General features: G+C 44.4%; 1 protein-coding gene across 2 annotated transcripts; it reads left to right on the plus strand.

Moving 5' to 3' along the window:
- Positions 1 to 1,179: 1,179 nt before the first annotated feature.
- Pdik1l (PDLIM1 interacting kinase 1 like) lies at positions 1,180 to 13,801 on the plus strand. 2 transcript variants are annotated; one of them, XM_013120125.3, is made up of 3 exons: positions 1,180 to 1,305; positions 4,786 to 5,087; positions 9,711 to 13,801. In XM_013120125.3, exons 2-3 carry the CDS (start codon positions 4,803 to 4,805, stop codon positions 10,449 to 10,451), a joined length of 1,026 nt encoding a protein of 341 aa, XP_012975579.1. In that variant the 5' UTR covers positions 1,180 to 1,305; positions 4,786 to 4,802; the 3' UTR covers positions 10,452 to 13,801. The 2 variants fall into 2 exon arrangements, with proteins under 2 accessions (XP_012975579.1, XP_005079639.1); XM_005079582.4 differs by lacking the exon at positions 1,180 to 1,305 and adding an exon at positions 1,670 to 1,766.
- The last annotated feature ends 2,003 nt before the right edge of the window (positions 13,802 to 15,804 follow it).

Here is a 15,804-nt window from a genome sequence, read left to right on the forward strand (position 1 = left end):
TTCTCCCACAGTTCCTGCCCTGACTTCCCTCAGTGATGAATTTATGACCCTAACCCAGGAAATTGAAGTCAAACAAACCCTGTCCTCCCCTAAGGTGTTTTTGGTCAGTGGTCTTTTTCTCTTTCTTTTTAATTTTAATCATCGCAATAGGAAAACAGCTAGAACAGGTTTGTCCCTTGAAATTCCTGTGACATTTAATGACTGCAACGAACAGAGAGATCTCTTCCTAGTCTGTCCTTCTATAACACTGGTAGCAAGTTTCTACACAGCATTCCATGACCCCCTACTTCCCAGGGCCGGAAACAAGTTTAGACTGACATCTGCATTCCCAGCAAATTGGTAAACACCAGTACCAGGATGGCACTCAGGACAAACTCTAAACAGATTACTGGAGTTTTATTAGGAGAGGGGCTGGAGGTTGCTACGCCAGGGTCAGGGGCAGGTTTTCTAGAAAGACACCTTTTGGTCAAATGTAGCAGAAATCAGCTTTCTCCTCCACCCCCCACCCCCGTGAAAGCGAGGTCAATAGTAAAGCCTTTACTTGTGGAGTTTAGTTCGGACTATATAAAAAGTTGCCCAGTTCCCAAATATTAGTCCAATAAACAGAAGACTTAAGGAAAATGAACCTGGAGCTCAGTCACAGATTCTTATTGTACCTTATTAGCAAACAGTAGGTGCAGAATAATAAAGAATGGGCGTTTCTGGAAGATGCTTACTGAATCTGTGTAACTAACGGGCCGGCCAACTGGTCCTCGCCTCTGATTGTGAGCCTGAGGATAGAGTTCATGCCGACTGCTGCCGGGACATGACTGACTGTTGTTGGGGGGGGGGGATCTGGAAGGCTTCGGTCCCGAACGAAGCGCCTATCATCCGGACGACTGCAGTTCTGGCCCTCAATCCTGGTCCCTGGCGACTTGTCTTGGGCCGTTGCACCCTCCTACCTGAGTTCAGGCCTGCTACTAGGCGGGGCGCTGCAGCCAGGTAGGCCGCGCCCTCTCCCCTTCGCCCGACCGAGAGCCCCGATCCTCACCGCCGGGAACAATGAGGTTCCGGCTTCTTTAAGGGAGATACCACCGCGCCGGTGGGGCAGGGGACGGCGTCCTCCCGGATGATCGCACTCAGTCCCGCATCACCGCCTGGGCCACTGTACCGCCCGCAAACGCGGCTGGGTGACCCGGACAAAAGGTGCAGCCTCCCATCACCGGCCGCACCACCCCGCGGGCCCGCCGCCCAGACCCGCCACCCGCGAGGAAGATGCGCGGGGCGTCCGGTCGCAGAGAACCACGCACTCCAGCCCGCCGCTCGGTAGGTCGGCAGGGGACGGGGTGGACAGCCCGTGTACTGCCGGCCCGGGGCAGTGGCCGCAGCTTCCCCAAAGGTCGGGGATTCGCACCCGCTGTGGCACTGGGCGACCGCCCTCTGCCGTCACCCCTGCGGGCCAGACCAGCAGTGGTCCGCCCTGCAGCGCGCACACCGCAGGCGACGCTCGGCTCTGCGCCGCACCCGAGCAACGGCGCCGGATCGCTAACGCCGGATTCGCGCAGGGCAGGCGCTCGCCCAGCAGGCGGCGCTCGGCGGCGCTCGGCGGCGCACGCGCACTACGGAAAGCCGGAGGGGGCGGGGCCCGGCGTGAGGGGGTGTGTCCGCGCACCACGGGGGCGCGCGCCGGCTTCTGACTGGAGGCCGCGGCAGCCGAGGCGCGAGCTGCCCGATAATGGCGGCCTGCAGAGCTCATGAGAGGGAGAAGCGGCGGCGGCTGCCCTGAGGTAAATCTGGCCCTTCGTCGTGGCACGGATGCCCTGCGGTCAGAACCGACCTCCCTGCATGTGTCGCTGTCCCCAGCAGGCCTGTTACAGACCTCTCAGCGGAGTCATCCCCGGGAAGGCCCGGCGCTGCCCCGGCCACCGGCCGGGACTGCGGCCTCCGTTCCCGCCCGGGCCACTCCCGGGTATCCGCCCCTGGTCTGCAGCCTCAGGGAGTTGAAGCGGCTGTGGAGCCAGCTGAAGGGCCACGGGAGGGTACCTCGGGGTTTCAAGGGACTGTCGCCGGGAGTGATCTTGCTGCTGGGGCATTGAGCGCGGCCGCAGCCTCTGCGGCCGCAGCACCCCTGGCCTCCCTTGTCCCTTTGCCGGCACCAGCAGGTGCATGTCCAGGTCGGCCGTGCCCCGCACCCGGGGACCATAGCAGGCGGGAAGGTCCAGGACAGGCCATTGTAAGGCACACAGGTTCTCGAAGGATGCTTCCCCGGGGCGTCTCTCCCTCCAGGATCCAAGGGATTTGATAGACACCTTCCTTCCTTATTCTGGAAGATGCCCCTCTCTCGGGGGACTATGGCAAGTGGGACACGGGGGACTGCTGTAGAGAAAAGAGCCACTTGGAAGCGCATAGTAACTGGCGATCGCGCAGAGCAGGGTCCGCCTGTGGCAGGAAATCTGACATTAGGAAATAATACAGTAAGAACTTGAAGGATTGGCGACCGGTTAAAGGAAGTAGCGCTCAAGGCAACCCCCAGAAGTCGTCATTTTCTTTTCAATCTGGCCTAGGAACTTAGTTGTTGTTCCCGGAGTCTCAGCTGCAGGGCCAGTCACTTTTTGTTTCTCTGATTGGGCAATGTAAATATAATCTCAGGTTACTTTTCCTGCCGGTGGTGACAGGCAGCAAGTGAGCATTTGAGGAGTGAGGAACCGCGCTGCAGGCTCTCCATTCAGAAGAACGTTCTGCAGGGCCTGTGCTTGCCTTTAAATTATTGATTTAGAACTCCAGAGAACTTTTCTCAGAGAATTTCCTTTGATGTATGAGATGCTCCCCCACTCTGACAAGAATGACCTGGAATTAAATAGCTATGTTAAACGATAATTTAAAAAAGTAGTTCTAGTGTAAGCAGCTTACTTCATTTTAAGAAAAGTTCTATAAAAACTTTGTGTTTATTTTGTAAGAAATAAATAACCAAGCATACTGGCACATGCCTATAACCCCAGCACTAGGAAGGTGGAGGCAGGGGGATCAGTAGTTTGGGATCATCCTCTGCTACATAGTGAGTTCAAGGCTAGCCTGAGCTACTGGAGACACTGTTTCAAACAAAACAAAAGTGATCTTGTTCATTTTTCAGTCCATAAGCTTACGCCAGGTATTTGTACTTCTAACCGTGAGGGATTTTTGCATTTCACTGTTTTTATTACCTTTCATAACAGTATCAACCTTAAGGAGATACAGATACATTGCTTCATTTTTTTCATGATCAGTAAATTAAAATGTTGGATTTTGAGTTTATTTGTTTGTTTGTTTGTTTGTTTATTGTTTTTTGAGACAGGGTTTCTCTGTGTAGCCCTGCCTGTCCTAGAACTCTCTGTGTAGATCAGACTGGCCTTGAACTCAAGGGCAGCCTGCTTCTGCCTCCTGAGTGCTGGGATTAAAGCCTGAGTGCTTGGATTAAAGGCTGGAGCCACTGCTATCCAACTTTGGGTTTATTTTTATCAATGACATACTCCAGCAGTTCCTATAAGAAGTAGTGTAGTTTAGGGTTTAAGTCATGGATATCTGAAACAAAGAGCTGCCTGGCCACTGGCTTTGTACTTAACCCTCTCTGTACTTTAATTTCCTCACTTCTAAAATGACCATTAAAACACCTACCCCTTACTACACAGATTATGGTTAGGTATTAAATGAATGTAGTATGAAGTAACTAGGCAGTGTCACAAACCTGCAGTCCCATCATTCCAGAGACAGGCAGTCAGGGCTGTTGAGATTGGTTCAGTGGGTAAAGTTATTTTCTGCCAAGCCTTACAATATGAGTTCAATTCCTGGAACCCACAAGGTAGAAAGAGAGAACTGACTCCCACATATTGTCCTCTGATTTCCACCACGCCGCAAGCATGCACACAAAATATGCAATACAACTTTTAAGGGGGGGGGCTGGAAGAAAGGCATAGTGGCACAAGCCTTTAATCCTAGCACTGGGGAAGCAGAGGCAGGCTTATCTCTGTGAGCTGGAGGCCAGCCAGGGTTCCACAGGGAGACCTTGTCCAAAATGGGTGGGTGGGTGGGTGGAGCCTGGAAAGAGAGTTGAGTAGATAAGGTAAGTTTGAGGAACTGAGTTTGGATCCACAGAACCCTTGTATAGCCAGGTATCCTACATGAGATGGGAGGTAGGAACAGCAGGTCTCCAGAAATTCACAGGCAGCTAGCCTGCCATGCTCGCTAGCAGTGACAGGAGAGCCAAGGTGTGCCATGGCATAGACATGCCTGCACTCACACACCAAATGATCTTAAAAACAAAAAAAGTCAGAACTGATAGCACTGTAACCATCACTTCTGAAGCCAGCCTGACCTATGTATCAAGCTCCAGGCCAGGGGAACTTAGCAAGACCCTGTCTCAACGACAACAAAAACTTTAAAAACTATTGTAAGGTATTTGAAATAGTTCCTAATACATGATAAGTGCTATCTGTTACCTTTTTTTATTATTGGTAGATTCGTCCAAGGTATAGATAGATATCTTTAAAGTATCTGGAGGTTGGAGAGATGGCTCAGAGGTTGAGTACTGGCTGCTCTTTCAGAGGTCCTGAGTTTCAAGTCCCACCAACCACAATGGTAGTTTACAACAGTCTGTAATGAGGTCTGGTGCCCTCTTCTGGTGTTCAGGAATACATGCAGACAGAACACTGTATATATAATAAATAAATAAATCTTAAAATACTACAGTGAAATAGTTAGTTAGATCATGCATAAGAATACAAGCCAGTAGGTACACCTAATTTCAACAGAGTGCTTTGTTGATTTTTCCAGAAACCTCGGCCTTGAAGATGGTGAGTAGCCAGCCAAAGTACGATCTAATACGGGAGGTAGGCCGAGGTAGTTACGGTGTTGTGTATGAAGCAATCATCAGAAAGACCTCTGCAAGAGTAGCAGTGAAGAAAATTCGATGCCACGCACCTGAAAATGTTGAACTAGCCCTTCGAGAGTTCTGGGCACTAAGCAGTATCAAGAGCCAGCACCCAAATGTGATTCACTTGGAAGAGTGCATTCTGCAAAAAGATGGGATGGTGCAAAAGATGTCCCACGGCTCTAATTCTTCCCTTTATTTACAGGTATGTGTCACTGGGTAGGAAATGGACATAATGTTGGTCGGCAAGAGGAAATGAAAAGTGTCAGATGAACTCCCTTAAAAGGTAGTGCAGGCAGACGTCTTCAGAGGATAGGGGAGATATTTGCTTTAAGCCTGTGCTGCACATACCTAAAAATAACATAAGCCACCTGTTATGCCTGGTACTTGCCAGTCTGCGTAGGAATAGGACAATATGGGAACTAGAGGAATAGGACAGTTTGAGACTAGCATCAAAGTTCAATTCCTGGAAACCAATTCTTTGGAAAATAAACACAGAAGACAGGGAAAAACACCACAATCAGTTACAGTCACACCCATAGGTAATTGGACTTCTCTTTTTCAGAAGTCTAAACATAATAAACCTTAGATGAGTTTATCGGTATATGTCAGTAATCCTAGGACTTGGAAGGTAGAGGCAGGAGGCTCAGGAGTTTAAGACTGGACTCACCTGTATATTGAGTTCACAACATGCCTAGACTGGAATCATGAGTTCAGGACAAAAGTTGTCCTCTGACCACCACACACACACATAAAATAAATAAATGTAATTTAACAATTGAAGATAGTAACACAACAAAAACTACGTTTTATGTTTCTGAGAAGGCTCAGAGAGTAAAGGAGCTTGTTGCCAAACCTGATAACCTGAGCTGTTTCCAGGTCCTGTATGGTAGAAAGAGGGAGTGGACTCCTGAAAGTTGTTCCCTTACCTCCAGAGTTTGCTGTAGCACCACACACACATGAAATTAATAATGAAAAAAAATTAAAACTATCTTCATTGTTGTTTACCTTTCTAAAAGTACTTAAGTTACAGAGATTAAAAAAATTTTCGGGCCCAGTAGTGGTGACGCAGGCCTTTAATCCCAGCACTTGGGAGGCAGAGGAAGGCAGATCTCTGAGTTCGAGGACAGCCTGGTCTACAGAGCTACACAGAGAAACCCTGTCTCTGTCTCGAAAAAAACAAACAAACAAACAAAAAATTTTTGGAGCAAGGCATTAGTGGAGGATGCCTTTAATTTCAGCACACCAGAGGCAGAGGCAGGCAGGCCTATGGAGTGAGTTCCAGGACTGTTACGTTACACAGAGAAACCTTGTCTCAAAAAAGATTGGGCCAGGTGTTGTTGGTGCAGGCCTTTAATCCCAGCACTCAGGAGGCAGAGGCAGGTGGATCTCTGAGTTCGAGGCCAGCCTGGTCTACAGAGCGAGTTCCAGGACAGCCTCCAAAACAATACAGAGAAACCAAAAAAAAAAAAAAAAGGATTGGAGAATTGCTGTCTTTTTTTTTTTTTTTTTTTTTTTTTTTTGGCCAGGGCTAGAGATTGAGCCTAGGGTCTAGGGTATACTCCATAAATTATATCCCTCCTAAACCTTGTCCACTTTGCATTGACTTGTAAAGATTAAGGTATGCAATCCTTGTGAATGGAAAAGTGAGTTGTTAGCATTAACTTAGTTGGAATCTGCATCTAGCAACTGTAACAATGAGGTATTGCTTAGTACTTGGAGTTCCTAACTATGAAGTACCAGATTTGACTAGGTGATTTTCATATTTAAATTGCCTTTTTAGTAAATCTCTTTCATTCTTTAAAGCTGTAGTGACCTGTATTTGATTTACATCACTTGGTGCTATCAGAACGACTTGAAGTAGATAATCATCTTTCCTAGTAGCTGTTTGTTGCATGTGGTGATCACTTCTGCCTTCCACGGGCATTGTCAGAGACACAGATGATGCTGAAGCAAGGTTTGGCTGTAAGAACTCAGAAATAGCCGGGCAGTGGTGGCGCACGCCTTTAGTCCCAGCATTCATGAGGCAGAGGCAGGTGGATCTCTGTGAGTTCAAGGACAGCCTGGTCTACAAAAGCTAGTTCAAGGACAGCCACAGAGAAATCCTGTCTCGAAAAACCAAAAAAAAGTCAGAAATAGGTACCTGTGTTGAAATAAAATAGTCTTTTCTATGGATTTATAAATTAGCCAGATATTTATGTATTTGTTTGTTTGTTTATTTATTTATTGAGAGAATTTCATTCTGTGTCCCTGGCTAGCCTCACACTTAGAAAGATCCACCTGTTTCTGCCTCTGAGTGCAGGGATTAAAGGCATGTACTACTTCACTCAGCATAGTTTACCATATAGTTATCAATAGAATTAGATCAAAACAATATAATACAGTATAACCAATACATAAATCTATAATATAACCAGAAAGTTCCTATGCATGGTCTTTATTATCTGTATAAATTTTCATTTTCTATGTTTTTCTAGATATGTTCTTCCTTGTTGTTAGTTGGGATCAATTCCTGATAGCTAAAAATCCTTATCCAGGAGAAAGTATAAAAGTTATATGCACAAAGACTTTGCAGCCTCCGTCTGTGTGTTTCAGACTGGTGGCATAGCTGGTGTAGGAACATACACTAGGGAAGCAGATATGTCTTGGAGCTGAAGAACTATGAACTGGCAGGGTGTGCTGTACATAGTCCTAACACATATGAGACTTAAGAACGATTGTCACGACTTCAAGGCCATCTTAGGCTACATAGTGAGTCCAAGGTCAGCCTGAGGTACAGAGTGAGACCCTATCTGGGGAGTTAAAAAAGAATTAAGTTGGGCTGTGGTGCTACACGCCGCTAATGCCAGTACTCAGGAGACAGAATCAGGTGAATCTTTGTGAGTTTGAGGCCAGCTTGGTCTACAGAGCCAGTTTCAGGACAGCCAAGGCTACACAGAGAAACTCTGTCTAAAAAAAACTTTAAAAAAATTATAATCCCAGCACTTGGGAGGCAGAGGCAGGCGGATCTCTTTGAATTCAACGCCAGCCTGGTCTACAGAGCAAATTCCAGGACAGCCTCCAAAGCAATACAGAGAAACCCTGTCTCAAAAAACCAAAATAATAGTAAGAAGAAGAAGAAAAAGCAAAAACAAGACAAAGAGTTAAATCTTAGGCTGGCAAGATGGCTCAGTGAGCAGAGATGCTCAGAGATGCTTCAGGCCTGGCCCTGAGTTCCATCCACAAGGTGGGAGGAGAGAATCAGCCTCCAGAGTTACCCTCTGACACATGTGCTTGAATACGTGAGAATGCACACATACGCAATTAAATCCATGTAAAAAATATTGGGTGAATATTTGTTGCTGTAAAACAGAACATCGTCAGCGTTTTCCACAATTGATACTTTTATTTTTATGAACATCAGTGGTGAGAAGAGTGTTTCATCTAAATAGGTCAGTACAAAATAGTATACATAAGTTTAGGCAAGTCAGAAATTGTTCAAAATTCTGTCTAACAGCTTTCAGTGATCCTTCTGTAGTGCTGGGATTACAGGTATATGCCACCACATCCACCTCTCTCTCTCAGTCTCACTGTATAACTCAGATAAAACTCAGGCAAGCCTTAAATTTGCGGTCTCTTGAGCTAGGTAGGTGTAGTGACGTACACTTGTGATTTCAGCACTGACGAGGGAAGCAGGCGAGTCAGAAGGTCAAGGCCAGCCTTGACTATACAGTGAGTTTGAGGCTTTTGGGAACTATTTGAGATAGAGAAATTAAAAAAAAAAAAAAGAGGAAATAAAGCATTACCCAAATTAAGCATTATACCAAAACATAACCCATTGATAGACTGCATTGGTACTTGCTTGCTGATTAATGGCAGTAGAAAAACACCAGAAGTCTTTGCTTTCCCCAGTAAAACCAATGTTACTATAAGAGCAGAGAACTTTGTATACATAGTAAAAACGCTGTAATTTGGTTTTGAATTAATTTTTGGTAACTGAAAATTTGTTAAACCTTTGACTGTTTGTGTGTGTGGCCCCTACTTTCTGTGTAAGAGACCCTTGCTTTAGCGGTTGATGGTGACTTTAATCCCAGCATTCAATAACAGAGACAGGCAGATCTCTGTGAGTTCAAGGCCAGCCTGGTCTATAAAGTAAGTTCCAGGACATCCAAGGACACACAGTAAAACCCTGTCTCGAAAAACCAAGAAGAAAGAAAACCTTACCTGGCATGTACAAGACCCTGGGTTTAATTCCCAGCATTGCAGAAACAAAATAAAACTGCAGATTGACCTAATTTTCTTTCTTTTATTTTCAAGACAGGGTTTCTCTGTATAGTCCTGGAACTCTCTCTGTAGACCAGGTTGGCCCTAACTCACAGAGATCCACCTGCCTCTGCCTCCCAAGTGCTGGGAATAAAGGTGTGCACCACTACCACCCAGATAAAATATATATATTTTTTTAAGATGTACAATCAGGTGTAGTCCCAGCACTGGGGAGACAGAGGCAGGCATATCTCAGAACTGGAGGTCCACCTGGTCTACAAAGCAAGTTTCAGGGCAACCAGGGCTACACAGAAAAACCCTCTTAAAAAAAAGACTTATTAATTTTTAAGTATGTTTGTGTGTGGGGAGGTATGTATGTGTCAGGGCAGGTGCCCATAGAGTCCAGGGAAAGTATTGGATCCCCCAGAGCTGTCACTGCAGGCAGCTGTGAGGGACTGACTTGGGTGCTGAGGACCTCAACTCCAGTCCTCTACGGCTCGTAACTGCTGACCCATATTTCCAGCTTCCTTTAACCTTCCTATAGTCAAATTGTGTAACAACTTTTTCTCCTACTCCCTCTTCACAGCTTGTAGAGACTTCATTAAAAGGAGAAATTGCCTTTGATCCCAGAAGCGCCTATTATTTGTGGTTTGTGATGGATTTTTGTGACGGAGGAGACATGAATGAGTATCTGTTGTCCAGGAAGCCCAATCGAAAGACTAATACGAGCTTTATGCTGCAGCTCAGCAGTGCTCTGGCTTTCTTGCACAAAAACCAGATCATCCACCGAGACCTGAAGCCTGATAACATCCTGATTTCTCAAAGCAGGTTGGACACCAGTGACTTGGAACCCACGCTGAAAGTGGCCGATTTTGGTCTAAGCAAAGTTTGTTCAGCATCTGGGCAGAACCCAGAAGAACCTGTCAGCGTAAACAAGTGCTTCCTTTCCACGGCATGTGGCACGGATTTCTACATGGCTCCCGAAGTGTGGGAAGGGCACTACACAGCAAAAGCTGACATCTTTGCTCTGGGAATTATCATCTGGGCGATGCTGGAGAGGATCACTTTCATAGACACAGAGACAAAGAAGGAGCTCCTGGGAAGTTATGTAAAGCAGGGGACCGAAATTGTGCCTGTTGGGGAGGCACTTCTGGAAAACCCCAAAATGGAACTTCTCATCCCTGTGAAGAAAAAGTCTATGAATGGACGAATGAAGCAACTGATTAAGGAAATGCTGGCTGCAAACCCTCAGGATCGTCCGGATGCATTTGAACTAGAACTCAGATTAGTCCAAATTGCATTTAAAGACAGCAGCTGGGAAACGTGACTACTGCTCGCAGTCATCTTAGATGATATGCTGCTTCTGAGTCAACGGTGATTCGACATTACGTGGCCGAAAGGAAGACGGAAGTTAGACTTCACTTTCTAAGGGGTTAGGTTTTATTGTGGGGTAATTTTTTTCTCTCATTTTTCTTACTCCATGCAGACCATTTTATTGTATGTTTTGAATGTGTATTACCAATGTGGGTATAAAACATTTTTTTAATGATCATTGGTAAAAGTTTGACAGAAAAAATTCTCTTAAGGGCCAAGCAGAGAAACAAGTCCAATTTTCTGGAAATATGTCTTTAAGTATTTTAGACATTCCTTGTCAGTATTAGGCATTTCCATGGAAGAAGAGGTTTGCATGCTGGTAATGCAACCTTTGAAGCTTTGTAAAGGAAACATATATGTATATATTTATGTATATGTAAGTATGTGAATGTGTGCATTTTATATTCCACATGAAGAAAATGCCACTTCTGTTTAAATTATTTGATAGAGGTTTGGGTTTGTGAGATTTGCTGGTGAAATTGGTGATGAAAACTACACAAAACCACCCCTCATCTTCCCTGCCCTACCCATACTGGAAACATGCTAAGGGTGTTTGTTTGGTTTTTTTTTTTTTTTTTTTGCTTTTATTTTTGTTTTGTTTTTCCCAAGTATACATCTCTCTTTAAAGGCATCATTTTGGATGATCTAAAATGACTGGTTAAACATAATCGAAGCTAAGCAGTTCCAAACTGGTGGAGTACGTCTGAGCTCTCCAGGGCCCTGTAGCTCTTTGAGTTGAATTAGTCATTCAGTCACATGGTAGAAGGTTGGTTGGCAAGGATGCCAATGGCTCAGTCATTACCTTTAGGTAACTGAGCATTTGTTTAACTGATTAAACAAATGCACTGGAACGTGTGTGCACTTGAGTGTCTGCCATGACCTAAGGATGGTATTCTTCTGTTCTGAAAACATTGCTTTACACGACTGTAATACTTGATGCATTAATTTGGAGTTTAAGACTTTTTCTAAGTCTCAGCATAAAGTTGAAGGAACCAAATGAGCTCACCCTCCAGTTGCTGGCCCCGCTGTGGCTTCCTGTTGGATCACTGGAGTCCCTGTCACTTTGGCACTGATGCTGTCTTCTCTTGTCTCCTGTGAGGCGGTAATGGGACTGGTAATCACTGTCATAAATACTGATTGCTTTTTTACAAAATGGGAGATGATGCAGTTTGGCAGATGGATAAAATTCTATGCCATCAACTGCTTTTAGTAGAAAAGTTGTCGGTTTCTTTTGATCACTGGTGTTGTCTGTCAGAAAGCAAGAGACTCTTAACTCCTCCTGAAGTGAAATTCAGGCGTGCTCATCTCCAGATTGTTCATGCTAATGCAGGAAATTGAGAAAAGGAGTCTGTCCTAACCAGAGTACCAGTCTCTATTCTAGAGCTTTATAAAGCTCTAGACCACACCTCCAGTGCTGAGGTAGAACCTTGGGCCTTGGGCATGTTAGGGAAGCAGTCTGACCTGACCCCGCTGGGATCTTTCTACAGCACTAAGATGCAAAAGTCAAAAGAATACCGACATACTGACATCAGCACTTGTCATCGTCTCCTCAATGCTTGAACCTCCACTCCTTCACAGGGCTATGTGTAGCTCAGGGGAAAGCACTTGCCTGGCATGTAGAAAGCCTGGATTCAGTTCCTAGCCCCCTAAAATCAGTAAGTCAATAGATAAAATGTGTTCAGAGGGTAATAAGAGATAACACATCAAAAAATGGAACATGTAAAACTTCCAGATTGAGTAAATCTGGAAGCTTAAAAACATGAACTAAAAGACTATTAAAATTTCATCAAACGAAAAAGTCACACACACACCTCATACCACTTGCAGACTATTTATTTCTAAAATAGAGATGTACTAGTCCTTCATGGTAATTGATCCTCTGGGCCACCAAGTTGACACAGATCTGAGCAGGAGACTGAGTTCCAGGAAATTCGAAAAAGCCCCATTATAATATAGTATCAGTGATTTGGCACTCCATTAGATTGATGTGTAATGTATGCCAACAGTTCATTTGCTCTACAAATACCTGTGCACTTGAAGCCCCAGTGTTGAGCACATAGCTTTTGATCCTGTCTCCTTGAAAATAATGGTGATTTGTTTTGTCTTTTGTTTTGGTTGGTACTGGGATCATACCCAGAGCCTTGCGTGTGCTACACAAAGACTTTACCACTGAGCTACATATCTAACCCCAGTTATAATTTATTTTGAAAGATTTTTACCTGTGAAATACAATTCTTTCCTTTATTAGAGGTAAGGGTGTGGGGTGATCAGGAAATTTCTTCCAGAATGTTCTCAAGTCATTGTATTCTAAAATAGCTTATGATATCAACAAAAGGATAGTAATTTCTTAGTTCTTTTTCAGTCAGAGGTATTTATTAAGTACCTACTGTGTGCTCAGCACTAAAGTTTAGTTGATATGACAACAATTTAAGATTGAAGTTGTGGGGATGCTGGAGGGATGACCCAGCAGTTTTTAAGACTTGCTGCTCTTGCACCCATGTTGGATAGCTCACAGCCACCTAACCTCTAGCTCCGGGGTACCCAGTATCCTCTTGCTTCTGTGGGCACACACACACACACACACACACTAATAAAATAAAATAAACCTTTTTTAAAAAAAGTGCATTTAGCCATGCACTTTCTCCAGTCACCTGTAAGAAATAAAGATAAGTGATACTTGGAAATTTTGGGTATTTGCTAAAAGAAAAATGCAATCAAGAAATTGTGCACAGTGCCTTGCCCATAATAGGTACTCAATAAACAGTTATTCCTCATAGTCTGTTGCCATGGTTTCTGGTGTCTTATGAAATTTGTCTTAATTGAAAAAGACCAAATATTTCAAATAAAGCTTATAGGCAGCTGTGTCCAGTCACTGTAGGGTTGTACAGTTAGTTCCTAGGATGTTATTTTGCACTAGTTGTCACTTAGAAACATGGGGTTCTGTAGATTCTTGGTGCTAAGGGATACTTTGTCATTTTGATGAAGTAAGTGTTAAGTGTCAGATAAATAGCACAGAATAGTTCTTTCTGCAGGTCTGGGTTTTTTGTTTTGTTTTTCTTTGTTGTTTTTAATTGTAAAATGTTACCAATCAAACTATTGTAGCAGCTACAAAATAATTCACCAGCATGACAAAATAGTCAAAAAAAAAAAAAGATGTCATAGGCACATCAGAAATGAAAGCAACTTTAAAATTTTTCTTTTAAAATTGTCAAATATATTTTATGAAGAATTTATAAGGGGGAAAGTATTGTAATTTATTGTTCATGAGGTTTCTTTTTTTTAATAAAGTGAATTTCAACAAGATAACTTTGGAAGTTCTTGCTGCTTTGGTGACTTTGGGAGTTGTGCAGTGTGATAAGTCACAAGTGTGAGTTGATGTACACCGTGGAATAGTATTCAGACCAGTGTATGGAGTAAATGGTTCTCTCGTGGAAGCTGTTGCTGGGGAAGGTGATTGGATTACGGGACTTTCAACATTTCGAGTTCTCTGAAACCATAATGCTATTTTTGCTTTGTATAAGAGAAATATGTATTGTTTAAGATTCTTTTCTGAGGTTGGTATTTTCTAGGTATGAATGTTTTATGTCTGTGCACCATTCATGCAGTGCCAAAGGAGGCCAGCTAGGGTGTTGGATCCCTGGAACTAGAATTACAAGTCATTGTGAACCTCCATGTAGTTGCTGGGAATTGAACCCAAGGTGTTCTGTGAGAGTGTCAGGGACTTTTAACCACTGAACCATCTCTTTAGCCCCAGAGATTTTTTTTTCATTTATCTTATTTCATTCGGTTGAGTATTCAATCCAGATGTGATTGTTTCTATTAAAAGTGGGTGCGATTTCAATTGTTAGCATGAGGCAATGGCTTCTAAAGAAGTCATAGGTTTAGCTGAGAGTGACGGCCAGAGCCTTTGATCCCAGCACTTGGGAGGCAGAAGTAGGCAGTTGTCTCAGAGTTTCAAGCCAAACAGGTCAACATAGTGAAACCTACCCAGAAAAAAAAAGTCATTGTCAGCCTTTATTTTCCAAGACTGGGTTTCTCCGTGTAGCCCTAGCTATCCTGGAACTATCTCTGTAGACCAGGCTGGCCTCAAACTCACAGAGATGTCTCTGCCTCCAAGTGCTAAAATTTAAAGGCAAACGCCACCACCGCCCGGCCTCAGCCATTATTTTTTCTTTGCCTTTGTAAAATGTATGATTGCCTGAGCATATGGTCTCCCTGATGGCAAGTGGGACAACTAAGTATCAGGAAACAAGGAGTCCCTGGTCACCCTAGACTGCCTCCTCCTGCAGCTAGAGCCTCCACAGATGGACTTTGCTTCTGCTTAGAGATTACCTTTCTAAAATTCAAACTATAAAGTGTAGCTATTTGCACTTCTGTGACCCTTTGCAGTTTACAAAGCACGGTCACGTGACACTCAGACTGGGAGTGGGAGCTGACTTCCCAGTGAAGAACTGAAAGTAGAGACCGCTGGAGACGGTGGTCTCACCAGGACTGTGCAGCCGCCTAATCTCTGCCTCCAGTTGGCGTTCCTCTCGCAGCAAAGCTTTATCTCTCAGACGGAAGGAACACAACCTTACTCTGGCCTTCTTTCAAATTCAAATATTGCTGTCTTGATCAGCCAATCACAGACGTCTTCTATAAAGTGCCCTGCAGTGACGGTTTGTGGGTAGGTAGTAACTCCGACAGAGAAAACCTGCAGAGGCCACACCTCTAGGAAGCAGAGGGCGTCTTTTAAAGGTGGTGCTTTCACCCAAAGAGTTTTCATTGGTTAGAACTGAATTGTTTAAAAAAAAGAAAAGAAAAAAACATTTAGGGCTTCGCACTTCACTCTTTCCCTGTTCAGCCTGGTATTTCAAGCTTAACCTGTTTTGAGCTGAAGTTAAGCAATTGGTATTACAGAAGCTGTCGTGGTCTAGCAGCTGAAAGATCCGGTATGGAAAACCAGCTTTTGCAAATAGACACATAAGTAATTCGTGTCATTCGGTAAGCGGCTTCATTTTGAGCCTCAGTTCCCAAAGCTGCAAGGTGAAATGATGTTTCCATTTCATTATTTTTGAAGGGGCAGAGATAGTGCCTGGCATAGCACCTGTATGTTGAGTTCTTCAATGGTCATGCATTCTAAATTTCAATGACAGCAGCCAGGGTCGCATAGTGTGACCCTGTCTCAACAACAAAAAACCCACTGCAATAAAGTTTGGAGGGGATGAAGGGAGGAATCACAGCAGACTTCAGATGTAGCTTTGACTGCCCCCCCCTCACACACACTTTGTGAGAGCCTGGTGAAGGCACTGCCCCCTTTCCTCAGA

This window comes from Mesocricetus auratus, unplaced genomic scaffold (assembly GCF_017639785.1).
Source record: "Mesocricetus auratus isolate SY011 unplaced genomic scaffold, BCM_Maur_2.0 Super-Scaffold_100014, whole genome shotgun sequence".
NCBI lineage: Eukaryota > Metazoa > Chordata > Mammalia > Rodentia > Cricetidae > Mesocricetus > Mesocricetus auratus.